Below are 17,794 nucleotides of genomic sequence, written 5' to 3'. Positions count from 1 at the left end.
CGCGTACTTGGTATTCTGCTTTGTAATATATGACTAATCAGATTCTCGCGCGCCTCATTTAAAATATTTTCAAACATACTAGTTGTTAGAACTTTGGATATTTTTCATCGTGAATGTGTACTGATTCTATTATTTGGGTGGATCTTATTTGTAAAAGTAGGATGTTGATCTTGTATTATAGCTCAATTGTTTTGCAACTTCATTAAAATTTGCTCCACATTTTTGTTTAATGGATTTATAAAATTGTGTGTTGCATCGATTTTTCAACCTAGGTTGGCAGGTTGGCAGCTTATTTTAATATATTATAAAGATATTCATAAATATAGTTTATTGGTTGAACTTTGATATTTTCAAAACTACAATACTATAAATACTTTCATGAAATATCATCATGATACAATTAATATGAATGTTTAGTTTTACATGGCTACATGGCTTTGTCTATGTTCTATGGTTTTGAATATTTCATGTTTTTATTTTTCTATATATTCCACATGACGTAGCTTATTAATTAACAAACTAAACATGTAAGTCTATTGATATTAATCTAGTAAAAGTATCTTACAACTTCTTTTGGAAAGTTATATGTTTCATGTCAATATTACTCAAGATTATTCATCGCTTACTAATCAAATAAGTGAGAGAACGAATTCTATTGTTCATTTTCTTCTCAAACATGAACAATGGATGAGCTCTAAGGGATATACTTATCAACAAACTCATCAAAGATGTCAAATATACTGGAGATGTTCCCCTTTGAGATAAATGTCTTATTCCTTGAACAGTACTTGGTTGAGACAAATGATATATTGAACTATTTGCAAGTTGTCCCTTCAATGAACGCTCATTTCAAGGCTAATTTTAAGGTGGTTACTGATAAAATCAATCATAGCAAATATGATAACTTACCAGAAGGTTGTATTATATCTTGTGAAGACTCTGAGCAGCTATGCAATGCTTTGAGAGAACCTCAAAAGTTCAAGGGTATTGTCTTAATGGAATTTCATGACTATGATCAATTTGATGTGGATAATATTTTTGAAGCGGTTCACGAACAAACAATATTCAGATACACCTTTTATGGCGATTTTGTTGAGTGTTACTCCTATTCTCCTCAATCGATACTGGATGTTTTTCTCGATTTAGATTTGAATCATAGAATATCTCACATTAGTTTCCCTGATGTTGAGGTACTATCTCCATTCGATCATTTGCCAACTCCAAAATTTGAGATCAATTTTCAAAAATTGAAGAATATTGAATATTGTGTGTCCGAAGAATACGGTGAGACCTTTTGCTTCAATATTGAGAATTGTAAAGCCCTGGAAACTTTATCTCTTGAGGATTTACATGCCGAGTTTACATTCCCCAAATCATTTGTTTTTCCTAAGAACCTAGAGATAACTTCATGTATGTCATCTTCCATGGGGTTCGAATCACCATGGTTCTTCAAATCACAATGGGTTCAAAATTTAGAATACTTACGGCTTGAAGATTCAAGACATAGGCATCAAACCCCCATTTCAATGATTGATTTGACCTTCCCGAAATTGAAAGAGATTGAATTAATCTGGAACTCAAGTACGGATACCATTTTCCAAAATTTCACAGCAGACTCATTAAGAACAATTTCCATTTCTTCAGAAGAAGATAATGTGATTATTGATGGCTTCAGGGCACAAAATATAGAAAAGTTTACACTTTTAGCAAAATCTTGTATCATTGAGAATTTTGAAGAGATCACCCATCTTGAGGATTTTGAAATTGATGTGGAACAAATTCCAAAGTTCAATTCTGTTGAAGAGAGGAGGAAATATATGAACAACAGTTGGTCTTTTCTAAGAATGGCTAAAAAGGGATCAGTCACAAGATACAAACACATCTTACGAGGGTTGGAAATGGTTAATCTAGAAGAATTAGAATTGTTAGAAATTAAGTGTGTTTCTCTATCTTTTGAACCAGATAACATTACTCAATTTCCCTCGTTGAAAAGTCTTTCTATAGACGGATATTGTGATGGTAAATACGGAGTAATTTCTGAAAAAACTGCCCCCTTTAGATTCAATGCTCCACATCTCAAGTTCTTAAACCTTGGATGTAGGATCAGTACCCCCGACTTTTATGGATACATCAGTCGAAACTTCCCTGAACTTTCTGAACTAATTGTATCTTATAATAAAGATATTGGATATCCAAGGCCTAAGCCTTTAACTATTGATAATGCAGTTTTCAAAAATCTTGAAAGTTTAAAGTTTTCATTGTGTGAACGTTCAATAATATTATCAAAGTGTGTGTTTCCAAGACTGAAAACTTTGGAATTGTTCAATAACGGGAAACCCATTAAGAAACTAGAGCTCAAACTAGTCAAGGCACCAAGATTGAAAGAATTAACCATTGAAAATTACAACATTCTATCAATCGGAATTACATTTAAAAATAAAATCTTTCCCAAATTGAAATCAATCAAAATAAAGAACTGTCAGGTACCCACAGGGATAGAGATTGCACCTTCTAAAGGTTTGCAAAATATTGATGTGAAAATTTTATACAAAAACAACACATGATGGTTGGTATGTGTTGTTTTTAGTGAATATTGGTGAACAAGATCTGGATAGTAATCACGCATGAAACAGAGAAATGCATAATTTCTATACATTTATAGTTGATTATACTCTTTTTTTGCTGATTTGACTTGATTTTACTGTAGATGACATACTATTGTCATTAAACTACATGGTACAATGGTACAAGACAAAACGATCTTTAGAAAAGAATAAATATCCCGTTTATTGATCAGTTCATCTGTAGAATCAGCCAGTAATATATATATATATAACAGTATCAACAGAATCAAATAGCTAACTTTAGATAAATTGAGTTTGATTTAAATGCTTTAATTTCAAAACTCGTTATAACCATGGGTTGATATCACCAATATTGACTTTTAAATAAATTTTTTAAATAGCATTTTGTAGTTTTGTAATAGTATTTGTCCACAAAACAAGCCAAATAATCCACTAGTCAGAGAGCATGGTAATATACTCTCTTATCAATGCCATAGCAATGAGTTAATAATGGAGACAATAAAAAATCTTTTACAATCTAAAGGCAGCACCTTTATTCAAAATCAAAGCTTACTAAGCTTGGGAGTGCTAGTACCAACATCACCAACATAAGGAGCGAATTCTATTGTTCACTTCCTCCGTCAAACGTAGACAATGAGCCATAAAAGCTCTCTAAGGGGTCTAAGAGATCAACTTATCAAAGATGACTACTATATTGGAAATGTTTCCTTTTGAGATTAATGTCTTATTGCTTGAACAATACTTGATCGAGACAAATGATATATTTAACTATTTAGAGGTTGTTCCTTCAATGAATTCCTATTTCAAAGCTAATTTTAAGGTGGTTACTGATCATATTAGGTATAAGAAATATAAAAAGCTGCCTAAGGGTTGTTTGATCTCCCATGGAAATTTCACGGAAACTACTCAAAAGCTTGGGAAAACCTCAAAAGTTCAAGGGTGTTGTCTTAATAGAATGTCATGACTATGAAAATATTAGTCAATTTTATCTTCATAATGATTTTCTTGATATTTTTGAAGTGGTTCACGAGAAAACAATGTTCAGATACACATTTTATGGATCGTTTGAAAGTTCACACCCCATATAATCCTGCTAGAATACTGAATAACTTTTGCTCTTCTGGTTTTAATCATAAAATTTCACATATTAATTTTCCTGATGCTGAATTTTTATCTTCATCCGATTACAGCTTTTTAAATACGTCAAAAGTTAAATTTAATATTCGGAAATTAAGAAAACTTGAGTATCATATATCCAACAAAGGCAGTAAGACTTTTAATTTTAATATTGAGTATTGTACAGCATTGGAAAACCTAATCCTTGTGGGATTACATGAAGAATTTACATTTCCGAAATCATTTGTCTTTCCCAAGAACCTCAAAATTATTCCACCTAGCTCATATTCTACGGATTTACAATCACAAAAGTTATTCAATTCTCAATGGGCTCAAAAATTTGAATACTTATCGCTTGAAGCATCAAGTTATATGTACTCATCAAGTTATATGTACTCAAATCCCATTTCAATGATTGGTTTGGATTTCCCAAACTTGAAAGAGTTCAATGTGAGAAATCAAATAGCTTATTGTATCAATTTCCAAAACTTTACAGCAGACTCACTAAAGAAATTTTCAATTTTTTCATTAGACACTGATGTTATTATTGATGGTTTTAGGGCAAAAAATATTGAGAATTTTACAATCTCTGCAAATTCTTGTATCATTGACAATTTTGAAAAAATTACTAATCTGGAGGATTTTAAAATTAATGTTAAAAAAATGCCAAAATTCACTTATTATGAAGATAAGAAGAAATTCAAAAACAACTGTTGGTCTTTTCTGAGAATGGCTAAGAAAGGATCAGTCACAGGATACAAACATATTCTACGAGGGTTGGAAATGGTTAATTTAGAGCAATTAGAACTGCTAAAAGTTAAGTGTGCCTCTCTATCCTTAGAACCAGATACAACTGCTCAATTTCCATCGTTGACAAGTCTTCATATAGACGGATATTGTGATGGTACACTTGGAGTGATTTCTGAAAAAACAGCACCTTTTAGATTCAATGCTCCCCATCTCAAGTTCTTAAAGCTTGGATGTAGAATCTATACACCCAACCTTCATGAATACATCAGTCAAAACTTTCCTGAACTTGCTGAATTAATTATTTCTTATGATCAAACTGTTGGATATATAAGGCCTAATCCTTTAACAATTGCTAATTCAGTTTTCAAAAATCTTGAAACCTTAAAGCTTTCAATTCCCGGACGTTCAATAATACTATCAAGATGTCGGTTTCCAAGACTGCAAACTTTGGAATCGATCAATAACGGTGCTTTCATTAAAAAACTAGAGTTCAAACAAGTTAAAGCACCAAAATTGACAGAATTAACCATTAGAAATTACAACATTCTATCAGTCGGACCATTTACAAATAGAATCTACCCAAAATTGAAATCAATCAAAATAAAGAATTGTAAAATACCTACAGGAGTAAAGATTGTACGTTTCAAAATTCTGGAAAATATTGATGTGGATTGATTTTATACAAGAATAACACATAGTGGGGTTTTAATGGAAGTTTAGATTTGTTTGGTCATATTAATGGTCTCGATGTATAATTTATAGCTGATCACATTGTTTGCGAAGAATTTGACCTAGTTACACTGTAGCTATCATTCTAGTGTCATTAAACTACATGCAGTAGATGACAAACCATCTTTGAAAAGAAGGAATATATCTCATGTATTAATCAGTTCATCTGTAGAATCAACCAGTTACGTATATATACTAGTCGAAACAGAATAAAACAGTTAACATGAGATAAGTATTTTGATATAAATGCTTCATTTTAAAAACTCTTGGTTGAAATCACCATTTACTGCTATATGAATTTTTAAAATAGCATGTATATAGTTTTGCTGACATCCCCATTCATGCATGAGGTATAACACACACTGCCAAATTATACATATGGGAATATGGTCGAATTTGGCTGTTGTCAGGAATGAGAGAGTAATGGGCTCAATGAAAAAAGCGGTCCATAGTACAATAAATCAGTAAATAACAATCAAGGAGTAAAAAAAGAATTAATTTAAATATTGCTTCAAAGCTGATTCTTCATTTGCAATTATATAATGTATGACTAATCTTGCTTGTAATTTTTAAATTTTTATATTTGAAAATTTCAAAAAACTTTTGTAACTTGAATTCTTGAAATCTTGAAATCAGTAATATTTGTGATGTTTTTCATACAGACTTAGTGTGATAATGGATAAGATAATTTGATCTGGATCTATGTTGTATTTGGAAAAGACTTCATATTACATCGTTCATTTTTCTACCTTTATTTTTTAGAAATATTTTGGAATAGAATTATGATGAGTTTGATTGGAAGTTGGAATATATGTCGAAGTATATCATGGATAATAAGGAGTATATAATTCAGTTGATTCATGCTGTTCTCCTTTTTATGATTACCATAAACGGACTATTTCATTGGATAGTCATATATACAATTTATTGGTTGAACTTTGATATTATCGAAACTACAATACCATATATTTTTATGACATATCCCCAGACAATCAATATTGAGTTTTTAGTTTTACATGGCTACATGACTTTGTCTATAAGCTTCAGTCATTCTTGATAATTCATGTTTATTATTTTCTTATAAAGGCATATGTAGCGCTTAAAAATCTATATACTAATATCTAAAAGGAAATTTCATGACCATTTTCATGAATAAATTTACCATTTTGTTATTTTGATAAATTATTAATAATTTTAATTTGTCTTTTTGCACTTTCTTCAGGAGTTAAAGTCTCATAATTACTTAAAGCTTCAGCAAAACCTGGTACATTTTCTTCATACCAAGCAGATGCAGTTTTCAATAAATCAGTAGAAACAGTACCTGGATGTAAAGCAACCACAGTGAATCCTTCAGATTCTAATTCAAAACTGAATTCTTTAACTGTATAATTCAAAGCAGCTTTTGATTGACCATAAGCAGATGTACTAAATGGGAAAAAATCATTAATAACACCAGCTAAACTTGAAACGAAAGCAATTTGTTTAGTTTGAGATTTTTGTAAATACTTGTAAAGAGCTTTAACCAAGAATATTGGACCAAGTGCATTAACATTATAGTGATGAATGAATTTTTCCTTTGGAGTTTCTAATAAAGTTTTATAAGATTGTGCAACACCAGCATTTGAAATTAAGATATCAATACCATTTGCTGCAATATCTTTTAATTGATCATCTAATTGATCAAATGAACTCTCATCAGAAACATCAAGTTTAACGATATGAACCTTAGGATTTGAATTAGCTAGTTCTTGTAAATCAGTAGCTGAAGCAGGATCACGAGCTGTTGCAATAACGGTATTTGAAGGGATTGATGATAATTGTTTAGCGAATTCATAACCAATACCACGATTGGCACCTGAGATGAAATAAACTTTTCCTGACATTGTTTTTAGTATAATAATTGACTGATTGATATAGTGACATCTTAACCTTAAACCAAGAATATCAAGTTGGACAAATTGATTGATTTATATACTAATCTTGTTTTCGGTGTTTATGGAGATCCTTTAAAACCCGACCACAGTTTATAATCATCTTGTTTACATTTGCAATAATCTCTTTATAGAACCTGGATTAATACTTAGCTTTATAACCGTTATCACCACCAACTATGAAACGATTTAAGAATGTGATTTGAGATGCCGTTGAATTGCAATATACAGCGAATTTCAAATTATCAATGTGTGTATTTGCGTTATTTCCGGCCAATATTAATATTCGCGGACAACAACGTACTCAAAATTGCAAATTGAAGTATTTATCTATATACCATGAAATATCCAGCATATTTATATACAGGTTGACACACGTACGCACGAAGTATCTATATAATTAATGATCATATATATATATATATATAAATTCATATATATATTTCATTAATATATGTTACTTTAATTTTGGATTTTTAGCTTTAAAATTGCAATTATTTCAAAATCAGTAAATTTCAAAACTAGAGATATCAGTAAAATATCAGTACCGTTATAAAGCTAAACTTTCACAGACAATAAAAAACCAATAAAACTATCATCATCACATACAAAACTTTTCTTTAATTTCAATTATAAGTTTTTGATATCACGTGACTGAACTTTTAGCGTGCACTTACCACATTTTCCCATAAAAATCATCAATTCCATAGTCAAAAAAAACCTGGAGAAGTAAAATCAATAAACAAAGTAAAATCAATAAACAAATTCGGTCAACATCAACTTAAGGAAAACTTTAGTCAACAAGATATCAGTTCACAATGGATTATTATTCATCGTTAGATTCAAGGTCATTAGACTCAACACCCACCATCTTTGAAATCATCTCATCAAATGAATTGGAACATTTATTATCCCCTTCTCTCCGATACATTGTTGTTCATTATGCTCAAAAATATCCATCTTTATTTTTGAAATTAGCTATGAATTTTGATGAATTAAACTTGGTTATACGTGGATTAATTGAACATCATTATTTAAAAAGTTGGAATTCAAGCTTTACAGAAAATTTTTATGGATTGAAAAGACAAACTTTAAATAAAATTGATATTAAGGATTCAAATCACAAGATATTTGATATAGTGGAACAAAAGAAAAGATTATCTCAATGGCAAATATATGGTTCTTTAATCAACTTGGTTGGTGGTGCTTATATCAATGAAAAATTAGATGTCTTATATGAAAGATTACATGCAAAGATATTATTGAAAACTTTAAAACCAACAACGTTAATTAACAAGTTAAAAATTTATTTTGTCAAGATATATCCATATATTTTATCCACTATAAAACTCTTGAATGTTATTTTCCAAATACTGTATCTCTCAGGACGTACAAAATCTCCATCATTTATTGATTATTTACTCAAAATTGAATATTCAAGATTATCAAAATTTGATTATGATTTACATGATACAACAACAAAACCTCAAACCAATACTACAACTACCTCCAAAACCAAAACCAATTCAAGACCACCATCATTTGGTCAACATTTAACAAGTATGATTCAAGTATATCAAAAACCAATAAAATCTTTAATAATGAAACTTTCAACAACAATTTTCCCACTAGCTATATTCCTATTAAAATTTCTTGAATGGTGGAATTCATCAGAATTTGCATCAAAAATTTCTAAAAATCAACAAAATATAATTGATAAAGATATCCCACCACCAAAAACCCTTAAGACCATAACAAAATCTTCAAATTGTCCAATTTGTAAAGATGTTATACATAATCCTGCAATCATTGAAACTGGTTATGTTTTTTGTTATACTTGTATTATGAAATTTTTAATTGATGGTGACGAAAAAATTGGTGGTAGATGTCCAATAACGGGGAAAAGGTTATTAGGTTGTAGATATTCAAATGGATTAAAAGAATGGAAAATTGATGGTGTTAGAAGGTTAATGATATAGAAAGAGGGAAAGGTTATTTTGAATTGGTGAAATTGACTGGAGCTAATGACTGATCAATAGTATTAATTTAATTATTAAATCATCAGAGGTGTCAAATACCCTGGGAAGCCAATTTGTGATATGATCCCCATTTCAAGGATAGGCTACTTTAATATTTTTTCATATATTTTGAAAACATGTTGATTATAACAAGTATACACTTTACATTAGAAAAAAATTCATTGAAATGTAGGGAATCCAAAATTTTCAAAACATCAAAAATTATAAAGATTTTCTTCCATCTGCTATGATAATTAATATGATTAGGATAAAAATATAAAATGCGACAGGGCGTGGATCATCTCGAGTAGGAGGTGATGTATACACTGAGCTTCCAATAAATATTTTTTCAAGTTTCTCACTTTTTGAGCTACCTTCAATACAATCATACATGGTTTTTTCATATCCTCCCATATTTAATTCTTGGTTTGTATAGTAAATTGCAAAAGGTTTTATTGAAGTATAACGTGGGTTGTAGATAGATTTTGAAGCTAAAACTCTTGAAATTTCATTAGTAGCTGTTCCTTGGGATGTATTACTTGATAATGGAGTGTCAACTACTTCAGTATCCAAAGTAGTTTCTCTTGTTAATTCAGAGAACGGAGTTGTAACATCACTTTCTATTTCTTCTGCTCCAGGAATTTCATCATGTTCACACTCTAAACTAATAGAGCCATGGTCTATAATTTTAATTCCTTTATATTGATCAAAATAGAAGTGGAAAAAAGCTCTGTTTCCATATTGATCTTGATCTTTCGAAACAACTTTATAGCTTTGATTGGTTTCATTCAAAATGTATATATCTCCCAAACTCATTTTGTTTTGAACAACGAAAGGCATAGTTTTGAAGTCTTTCAAGGGAGCATTTGGTAACTTGGGAAACTTAACTGATAAATATCTTTGGATATTACAGGATGATTTATCCTCAGCACGAAGCCTTTGATTTTCATTTAACACAATTTCAATGGAGTTTGAATGTTCACTCATTATTTATCTGATTCTAATCTGTTCATATATAATGTTGAATCAAATGAGTTGTGTGGAGTTTTCTGATGATTTATCAAGGGAGAGCCGACTCCTATTCTTAATCTAATATAAAATTTTTTTGTATTTGCGTTTTGTATTGTTCAAGGTTCTAGACCTGTAAGATAATGCAGGAAATTTCATTATCCTAGGTAACCTATAATTATACTTTCAACATAAACAAAGCTTGTTGAATTAAACCAAGAACCAATATGTGGATTGAATTAATACACATTGCATATGAAGGAGCAAATAGTAAACATATCAAAATACGTTACTTATTTAGAACTCTTGTTCACTTATCTTTTTAACAGGTAATGCGACATCGTATAGATACAATTTAAGATTATGCAGATCATTATTACTTAAAGGGGAATTTAAGGACTTTGAGGTTTTTACTAATATTAATGGTATTAAAGTTCAGAGGGTATAAAGCTTTTGAAAATTCACAAAAATTCACACAAATCAGGTTCATATATCCTTCATAGCTTATCATTAATAATTGATATGATGGAACATTCAAAACCTATTGAAATTGTGTTAGAAGAAGGTCAGAAGTTTCGTGCTGAAGATAGACTGAAAGAAAATGACCACAAGGCTTTAGAAGTTAGCTTTAATAAAGCTCAAGTTAATTCTCCAAAGAAGAAGATCAACTTCAATTTAGACATTTATAAGTTTGAGGCAAAACCAGAGCCAAATATATCAGTAGTGAAGGGAAATGGTGTCAATCAAAGTTACTCGATGGTGTCAAGAGAAAGAGATCGATATGGTAATAGAGCTTTTGTTAGGTTTAATTTTCTCAAAGAAGGAGGTATTAAAGTTGTGAATCATGGTGAAATTAATGTCAGAGCCCATATTAATGATGATGAGGTTGAGTCAGTTGATAGCTCTCCCACAACTCCAGGAACTAATCTGACAAGAGAGTCAACTATTGATGTTGAAGAGATTGCTACACCATCAGAAGGATATAGAGAAACAGATGAGCAAGCTGCTGTTCATGATGAAGTACTAAATGACTACGAAATAAGACCTCTGGCAATTTATTACACAAAGTATACAACTGTCAATAAGGGAGACACTGAACCTTCAAGTAAAAAGATAAGCCTTTGCGATTTTGTTGAGGGAAGTGAATGTCATATTGATCTTAAGTTTTCAGAAAATATTATTTCGTTTTGGATAATACCAATTTTTTTTGTGGTTTGTTGTTCGTTAATGATTTTCATTAACCTTGTTCTTGAAGATAATGACAGATGTCGTCAACACGTCAGGCTTCATTGTCGAACCCAAAATCGTGGATCTTTTTAGTATCAAATTGTGAAAGTATCATACACACTTATATACATAATGAACGCTTCTGTAGTCTAAAAAATTATTGTCTAAAATAGTATGTGTGCCACTTCATTAGTGATGACTGTATAGAAATTAGCTATATCAAAATTGAAAGTTTACCGACTAGCCAATCAACCTCACGATACCTTGCGTTTAGATGAGTGATAACACTACGAGCATATATTACTCAAGGAAATATCCAAATTAGCTACCTACAGTGTGATATAATGGGTACATTGATATAGTTAATAGAGTATATAAGATCATTTAACCAGGATCATTAATGTGATCTATTTATTAATATAATTTGAGGTTGGAAATCATATGGTATTTGTGAAGAATCTTGAACAAGATCGGGTGAAGTACCAAAAACTTTGGTAACACCTGAAATCAAAGTATAACATTTAATATCTCTATGTGATTCAAATAAAGCAACAGAATCCACAAAATGTCTTAAAAAGTTGAATGTTTCTTCTTCGGTAACAAAATGATGATCATGGACTTTCACTGTTCCTGGACCTTTTAAAACTGCCTCTTTCTTGGAGTCAAAATCACCTTTAGGTTTACTCATCAAACTCCAATCATTGAATGGGTTGGAAGCTTCTAAATCACTTTGAGTTGTTATATCATGTAACTTTCTTCTTTTCTTATGATCTTGAAGATGGTCAAAAAGGATTCCAGCGATAACAATTTCCCTGTAATAAGGTGCCTCTGGAAATATATCTTTGAAAGGTAAGTATAAATTGGATACCAAATCAAACCATGGTCCGAAGCCTAGTTGTGGCTTGGTATTTTCTCTAATATAATTTTCGTATTCGAGATCGAAGAAATCAAAGACATGAAACGATTCTGGATCACATGTTAAAACATTGAGCGCTTCATTCTTTGAGAGTTCTTTAATGGTTTTTTCAAAGCAATCTTCAAACAAATCATTAAAATCATCAATTATGGTGATATTGGTACTCAACTCTTGAACAAATTGTTTAAAATAAGAGTTTTCATTGTTGATTGTGAGGTTGAGAAATCTTTTAACATCTTCAAAGTCTCTGAATATCTTTGTTTCGATAGATACAACTGCACCTGAGCTTAACTCACAACTGGATGTATAACAGCTTTCACCTGGGAATTTTCTATGAGATGTATCCAAGAACTCATACTTGGCTGTCTTTGATTTTTGGAAATTTTGGTAGAGTCTATAAGGATCTTCAGGATGAATGTAATAGCGATCTGCATATTCTAAGTAATGTGAGTATTGTCTTTGTAAAAGATAGGTTGAGCTTAATACCAAGTCCAAGTGAAATGAGTTATAAACCATTGGTGATATTAAATTGAATAATTTTGTGTTGACTCTAATCAAACTTCCTGGGTTTATGTCATAATCAACAATCTTCAACCAAATTTCTGACGGAAAACATAATTCTCTCTCACCTGTTGTTGTTAATTGTCCTTTGGGGTTTGATTTGAATTCCTTTTTGATGAGAACATTTGAAATTGAGATAAAAGACTTTTTAGCTCTTTCAAAATGTTTGGCGAAAAAGTCGAAACATCTTGATAATTGGAATCTAACATTATAACCAACTTTTTGTACTTCCCAGAGATGCTTCTTAATAGCATATTTAAGTTTAAATTTTTCACATCTGATAGACCAATATATTCCAATAGTCTCTGGTGGTTCACATTCTTTCAAACCTAATAAATGAAAAAGTTTAGCAATGTATGTTGCAGGAATGACTTTTACTATAAGAGCTATGGATTTATAAAGTTTTGTTTCCTTGTTTCTGTTATGGTAGTAGTTCATCACGACTGGTGATTTTTAATGATTAATGTGATAAGAATTGTAGTGGGTACAAAAGTTAAACAGCTAATTTATTCGAAATTTCGATATTCTGATCTAGCTAATTTTGGTGATAAGGTGAAAGACATGTTTGAGAGAAGTTGAAATGATAATTAATACATGCTTTTATACACAATCTTTAAGATTCTGGATAGACAGAAAATAAAGAAAATTGAGTAGTTGAACTGAGATGATTTCAAAAACAAGCGAGATTTAACCTGGGTTACCGAAAAGAGAAGGGTTACACGGCCCGGGTATTAATAAATCCTACATACTCATTGTAAAAACATTTATATTTTGATAAAATTATAGCCAGCTATATAAATTGAAAGCTGAATAAAAGACAGAGATCAGAAGGATGAACAGAACTATAAATACTTCCCAAATTCTTGTTTTTTCTACTATCAAACTGTGTAGGTATCATATATCTATTAAAATAATATGGTACTAGTGTTGTCTAAGTAATTATTGACTCAAATTGAATATAATCTTTTCCATTCCACAAAATAGAGAATGTGTGAACCACTTCACCGTTGATAACCATATTGTATGGAACTAGCTAGATATGAAAGTTGAAAGTTTTATCACTAACCAATCAATATTCATGATCCCTGAGTTTGGACGGGTTATAACGTTATAACACTAAGAATATATCACCAAGATATATCTAATTTAGTTATCTATGCAGTGAATAATTGGTACATTGATATAGGTAATAGAGTATGTAGTTATATTTCACCATGTCTATTAATGTGATCTATTTATCAAAATAATTTGAGGTTGGAAATCATATGGTATTTGTGAATCGTCTTGAGCAAGGTCAGGTGAAGTACCAAAAACTTTAGTAACACCTGAAATCAAAGTAGAACAATTAATATCTCTATGTGATTCAAATTTAGAGCAAGAATTCACAAATTGACTTAAAAAGTTGAATGTTTCCTCTTCGGTAACAAAATGATGCTTATGGACTTTCACTGTTCCTGGACCTTTTGAAGCTGTCTCCTTCTTCGAGAAGAAGTTATATTTTGGTTTCCTTACCAAGGCCCAGTCTCTGAACGGATTGGAATCTTTAAGGTCACTTTGTGTTGTTATATAATGCAAACTTCTTCTTTTCTTATGATCTTGAAGATTGTCAAAAAGAACACCAGCTATTGTAATCTCCCTAAAGTAGGGTTGTTGCGGTAGAATGTCTTTGGAAGTTAAAAACAAATTGCATGCTAATTCAAAATCTACTTCACAGCCTAATGGTGGTTTGACATTCTCTCTAATACAATCCTCGTACTCTGTATTGAAAAAATCAAAGACATGAAATGATTCTGGTTCACATGTTAAAACATTGAGCGCGTCATTCTTTGAGAGCTTATTAATGGTTTTTCCGAGACAATCTTCAAACAAATCATTAAAATCATCAATTATGGTAATGTTGGTGCTCAACTCTTGTACGAACTGTTTGAAATAAGACTTTTCATTGTTGATTGTGAGGTTGAAAAATCTCTTAACATCTTCAAAGTCTCTAAAAATCTTTGTTTTGATGGATACAACTGCACCTGAGCTTAATTCACAACTTGATGTATAAGAGCTTTCACCTGGGAATTTCCTATGAGATGTATCCAAAAATTCATATTGAGCTGTCTTTGATTTCTGGAAATTTTCAAAAAGTTTATAAGGGTCTTTAGGGTGAATGTAATAGCGATCTGCATATTCTAAGTAATGTGAGTATTGTCTTTGTAGAAGATAGGTTGAGCTTAATACCAAGTCCAAGTGAAATGAGTTATAAACCATTGGTGATATTAAATTGAATAATTTTGTGTTGACCCTAATCAAATTTGCTGGGTTTATATTATAATGAACAATCTCTAACCAGATTTCTGAAGGAAAACATAATTCTTTAGTACTAGCTGCAGCTAATTGTCCTTTGGTTTTTATTTTGAATTTATTTCTGAGAACATTTGAAATTGAGATAAAAGACTTTTTAGCTCTTTCAAAATAATTGGTGAGAAAATTGGAAATTTTTGATGATTGGAATCTAGCATAAAACCCAGCTTTTTGTGTTTTCCAGATGTACTTCTTGATAGCATATTTAAGTCTGAATCCCGTTTCATATCTGATAGAGCAAACTATTCCAATTGTTTCTGGCGGTTCGCATTCCTTCAAACCTATAAAATGAAATAAACTAACAACGTATTTTGGAGGAATAATCCTCACAAGGAGATCTATGATTTTATAAAGCCTTGTTTCCTTTTGTGTTCTGTGGTAATAGTTCATCACGACTAATAATCCTTAATGGTTGATGTATGGTAGTCAATAATTGTAGTGGGTACAAAATATATAGTCAACAAATATATTCAAATTTTTGATAATTTTCTTCAGGGTTTTTTGGTGAAGAGGGAGAAGACATAATTGAAGACTGTTGAAATGATGATCGAGCCATCTTTTAATACAAATTTCCTGAGAACACTTGATAGACAGAAAACAAAGTAAAGTGAGTATTTAAACTGAGTTGATTTTCATCTATCAAAAAGAAGGATTACATGCGCCACCGAAAAGGGAAGGGTTAAGCAACCCGGGTGATATATATTATTATTGGTGATCTTAAAATTTCTCACAAACCAATTAATCATATCAAGTTTAGTGCTCAAGAAAGGAACTGAATTGACTTCGAATACCCTGGATACAAAATTGAGGGATGTCAATGCTCATTATTATCAATTTTGAGATTAGGATTACGTTGCTACTGCCATAAAGTTGATTCAAGTATTCAGAAAGATTTGGAGTGGCAATAAAATTCACTGTTTATTTTTAGTTGAATGGAATACGCCATTTATTTTGATTATGGATGGTAAAGTTGAACAACCACTTGATCAGGTAAATCATTAATCAGTTTAGACATCAGTTCAGGAGATCAAAGTTCAAGTGACAGTTCACAAGTTTCCATTTTGTTTCATTTTAGTTTTTGTTGATGCTTCAATTTCGTCTCCAACTTCGTCTACTGCTGCTAAGACTCCACAGCAGAACTGTTATCCATAAAAGGCTGGTTTTAAACCAGTGATTACACCTTAGCAATAATCATTAGAATAATATGCATCTTCAAATGATAGTTCAAGTAGTGATGGTCCAGTTTCAAGCCAATTATCACTACAACATTTTTTCACAGCACATCATTCATTCAAGTGCTCGAACAATATCATCCAACATCTACTGTATTTTGACCACAATCCCCAGCTATACAACAATTAAAAGTTCAAATACACATTATTGAACTGTGATGTATTTTCATTTACTAATCCAAATTTTATGACTTTAGGTCCAGCATTTCAAAAGTAAGGTAATGTTAAAAGAATTAATCCAGAAAATACATCAACATATCAGCTTTAGAATAATAAACTGGATATACAAACATGATGAATTCATAACCACTTTCGTTTTTCCAAATATCAAATAAGAGTCCTATGATTTCCCCAAAATTTACGATTAATTTAACTACATTTAAAATCACGAAAATTCATACACTTATAGATAACCAATTAAATGAATATAAAAAAAGAGCAAGTTTGTAATTGGAATCTGAATTCAAAATCCTTCAAAATCTACCAATCAAATGAATCAATCAAGCTTCTTAAAGGTTTCTTGAGAACCTCCACTGTTTGGGTCTCATCAATATCCCTAAACCTGTCCTGATAAGCACCAATAGTTTGAGCAATAAGACGATTCATGAAACCCTCTTTAGCTTGCTTGGTCATTTCAGATAAGTGATTATTCAGTCTTGCTGCTTCATAACTTTTTCTAATACTATCACGATAGAATATTTCATTGTCTGAAAACACCTTGTACCCGAGCAGCTCTTCACGACTCAAGGGACTATCCCCATGAGCGTTGACATCTTAAGGAACTATTGGTAAATTTGGGCTGTTTGGTCGTGGAGTGCTTTGGACTGATCCTTGGGGCGAAATAGGCGAAATACCCTGGCTTTCAAAATCAACATCATATGGTGCTAAATCAGATGGAGCAGAAGTATCATCAACTGGCTGTTGACCCAATGGAAAATCTAATAGGGGTTGGAAATCATCATGTTGCAAAACGTCAACAGCTCTTTCATCTGAATGTGGTTGAGCCAATGGAAAATCTAATTGTGGTTGGAAATCATCATGTTGCAAAACGTCAACAGCTCTTTCATCTGAATGTGGTTGAGCCAATGGACTTTCTGATTGATCTAATAAAATTTTCTCTAAATCTCTAATATCACTGATATAGTCAGGATCATGTGTTGCAGCACCTGAATTTTCTTTGAAAAACATAGATTTGACTTTTCTGCTGAAGCGTTTAAGTGTGATGAACTTATGAGCATCTTCTGGTATTAAGATTGAACCACTTGAGATTATTTCACCCTCACCAGCACTAGATTTAGCAGTGTGGTCTTTAGCACCAAAAATTCTGATTTTCTTTAAGTTTCCAATTTTCATTATGATTTCTATGGTATAA

At 31.1% G+C, this 17,794-nt stretch overlaps 9 protein-coding genes across 9 annotated transcripts; 4 read left to right on the top strand and 5 right to left on the bottom strand.

Moving 5' to 3' along the window:
• Positions 1-728: 728 nt before the first annotated feature.
• On the top strand, positions 729-2,564 carry BN7_2785 (uncharacterized protein; the record flags this gene model as incomplete). The annotated part of the gene is made up of 1 exon (XM_011276603.1): positions 729-2,564. One exon carries the CDS (start codon positions 729-731, stop codon positions 2,562-2,564), a length of 1,836 nt encoding a protein of 611 aa, XP_011274905.1.
• Positions 2,565-3,581: 1,017 nt separating this feature from the next.
• BN7_2784 (uncharacterized protein) lies at positions 3,582-5,126 on the top strand (the record flags this gene model as incomplete). The annotated part of the gene is made up of 1 exon (XM_011276602.1): positions 3,582-5,126. The coding sequence occupies one exon, from the start codon at positions 3,582-3,584 to the stop codon at positions 5,124-5,126; it is 1,545 nt and encodes a 514-aa protein (XP_011274904.1).
• A 1,223-nt stretch (positions 5,127-6,349) lies between these two features.
• Positions 6,350-7,063, bottom strand: BN7_2783 (SDR family oxidoreductase; the record flags this gene model as incomplete). Its single annotated transcript, XM_011276601.1, has 1 exon — positions 6,350-7,063. One exon carries the CDS (start codon positions 7,061-7,063, stop codon positions 6,350-6,352), a length of 714 nt encoding a protein of 237 aa, XP_011274903.1.
• An 866-nt stretch (positions 7,064-7,929) lies between these two features.
• Positions 7,930-9,090, top strand: PEX12 (ubiquitin-protein ligase peroxin 12; the record flags this gene model as incomplete). Its single annotated transcript, XM_011276600.1, has 1 exon — positions 7,930-9,090. The coding sequence occupies one exon, from the start codon at positions 7,930-7,932 to the stop codon at positions 9,088-9,090; it is 1,161 nt and encodes a 386-aa protein (XP_011274902.1).
• Positions 9,091-9,351: 261 nt separating this feature from the next.
• Positions 9,352-10,116, bottom strand: BN7_2781 (uncharacterized protein; the record flags this gene model as incomplete). Its single annotated transcript, XM_011276599.1, has 1 exon — positions 9,352-10,116. One exon carries the CDS (start codon positions 10,114-10,116, stop codon positions 9,352-9,354), a length of 765 nt encoding a protein of 254 aa, XP_011274901.1.
• Positions 10,117-10,659: 543 nt separating this feature from the next.
• Positions 10,660-11,457, top strand: BN7_2780 (uncharacterized protein; the record flags this gene model as incomplete). The annotated part of the gene is made up of 1 exon (XM_011276598.1): positions 10,660-11,457. One exon carries the CDS (start codon positions 10,660-10,662, stop codon positions 11,455-11,457), a length of 798 nt encoding a protein of 265 aa, XP_011274900.1.
• A 304-nt stretch (positions 11,458-11,761) lies between these two features.
• Positions 11,762-13,279, bottom strand: BN7_2779 (uncharacterized protein; the record flags this gene model as incomplete). The annotated part of the gene is made up of 1 exon (XM_011276597.1): positions 11,762-13,279. One exon carries the CDS (start codon positions 13,277-13,279, stop codon positions 11,762-11,764), a length of 1,518 nt encoding a protein of 505 aa, XP_011274899.1.
• A 783-nt stretch (positions 13,280-14,062) lies between these two features.
• Positions 14,063-15,580, bottom strand: BN7_2778 (uncharacterized protein; the record flags this gene model as incomplete). The annotated part of the gene is made up of 1 exon (XM_011276596.1): positions 14,063-15,580. The coding sequence occupies one exon, from the start codon at positions 15,578-15,580 to the stop codon at positions 14,063-14,065; it is 1,518 nt and encodes a 505-aa protein (XP_011274898.1).
• Positions 15,581-16,902: 1,322 nt separating this feature from the next.
• On the bottom strand, positions 16,903-17,775 carry BN7_2777 (uncharacterized protein; the record flags this gene model as incomplete). The annotated part of the gene is made up of 2 exons (XM_011276595.1): positions 16,903-17,195; positions 17,277-17,775. The coding sequence occupies 2 exons, from the start codon at positions 17,773-17,775 to the stop codon at positions 16,903-16,905; spliced, it is 792 nt and encodes a 263-aa protein (XP_011274897.1).
• Between the last annotated feature and the right edge of the window lie 19 nt (positions 17,776-17,794).

This window comes from Wickerhamomyces ciferrii, contig 00072 (genome assembly GCF_000313485.1).
Source record: "Wickerhamomyces ciferrii WGS project CAIF00000000 data, strain NRRL Y-1031 F-60-10, contig 00072, whole genome shotgun sequence".
Classification (NCBI taxonomy): domain Eukaryota; kingdom Fungi; phylum Ascomycota; class Saccharomycetes; order Phaffomycetales; family Wickerhamomycetaceae; genus Hansenula; species Hansenula ciferrii.
This window is presented reverse-complemented; position numbering and strand designations above follow the sequence as displayed.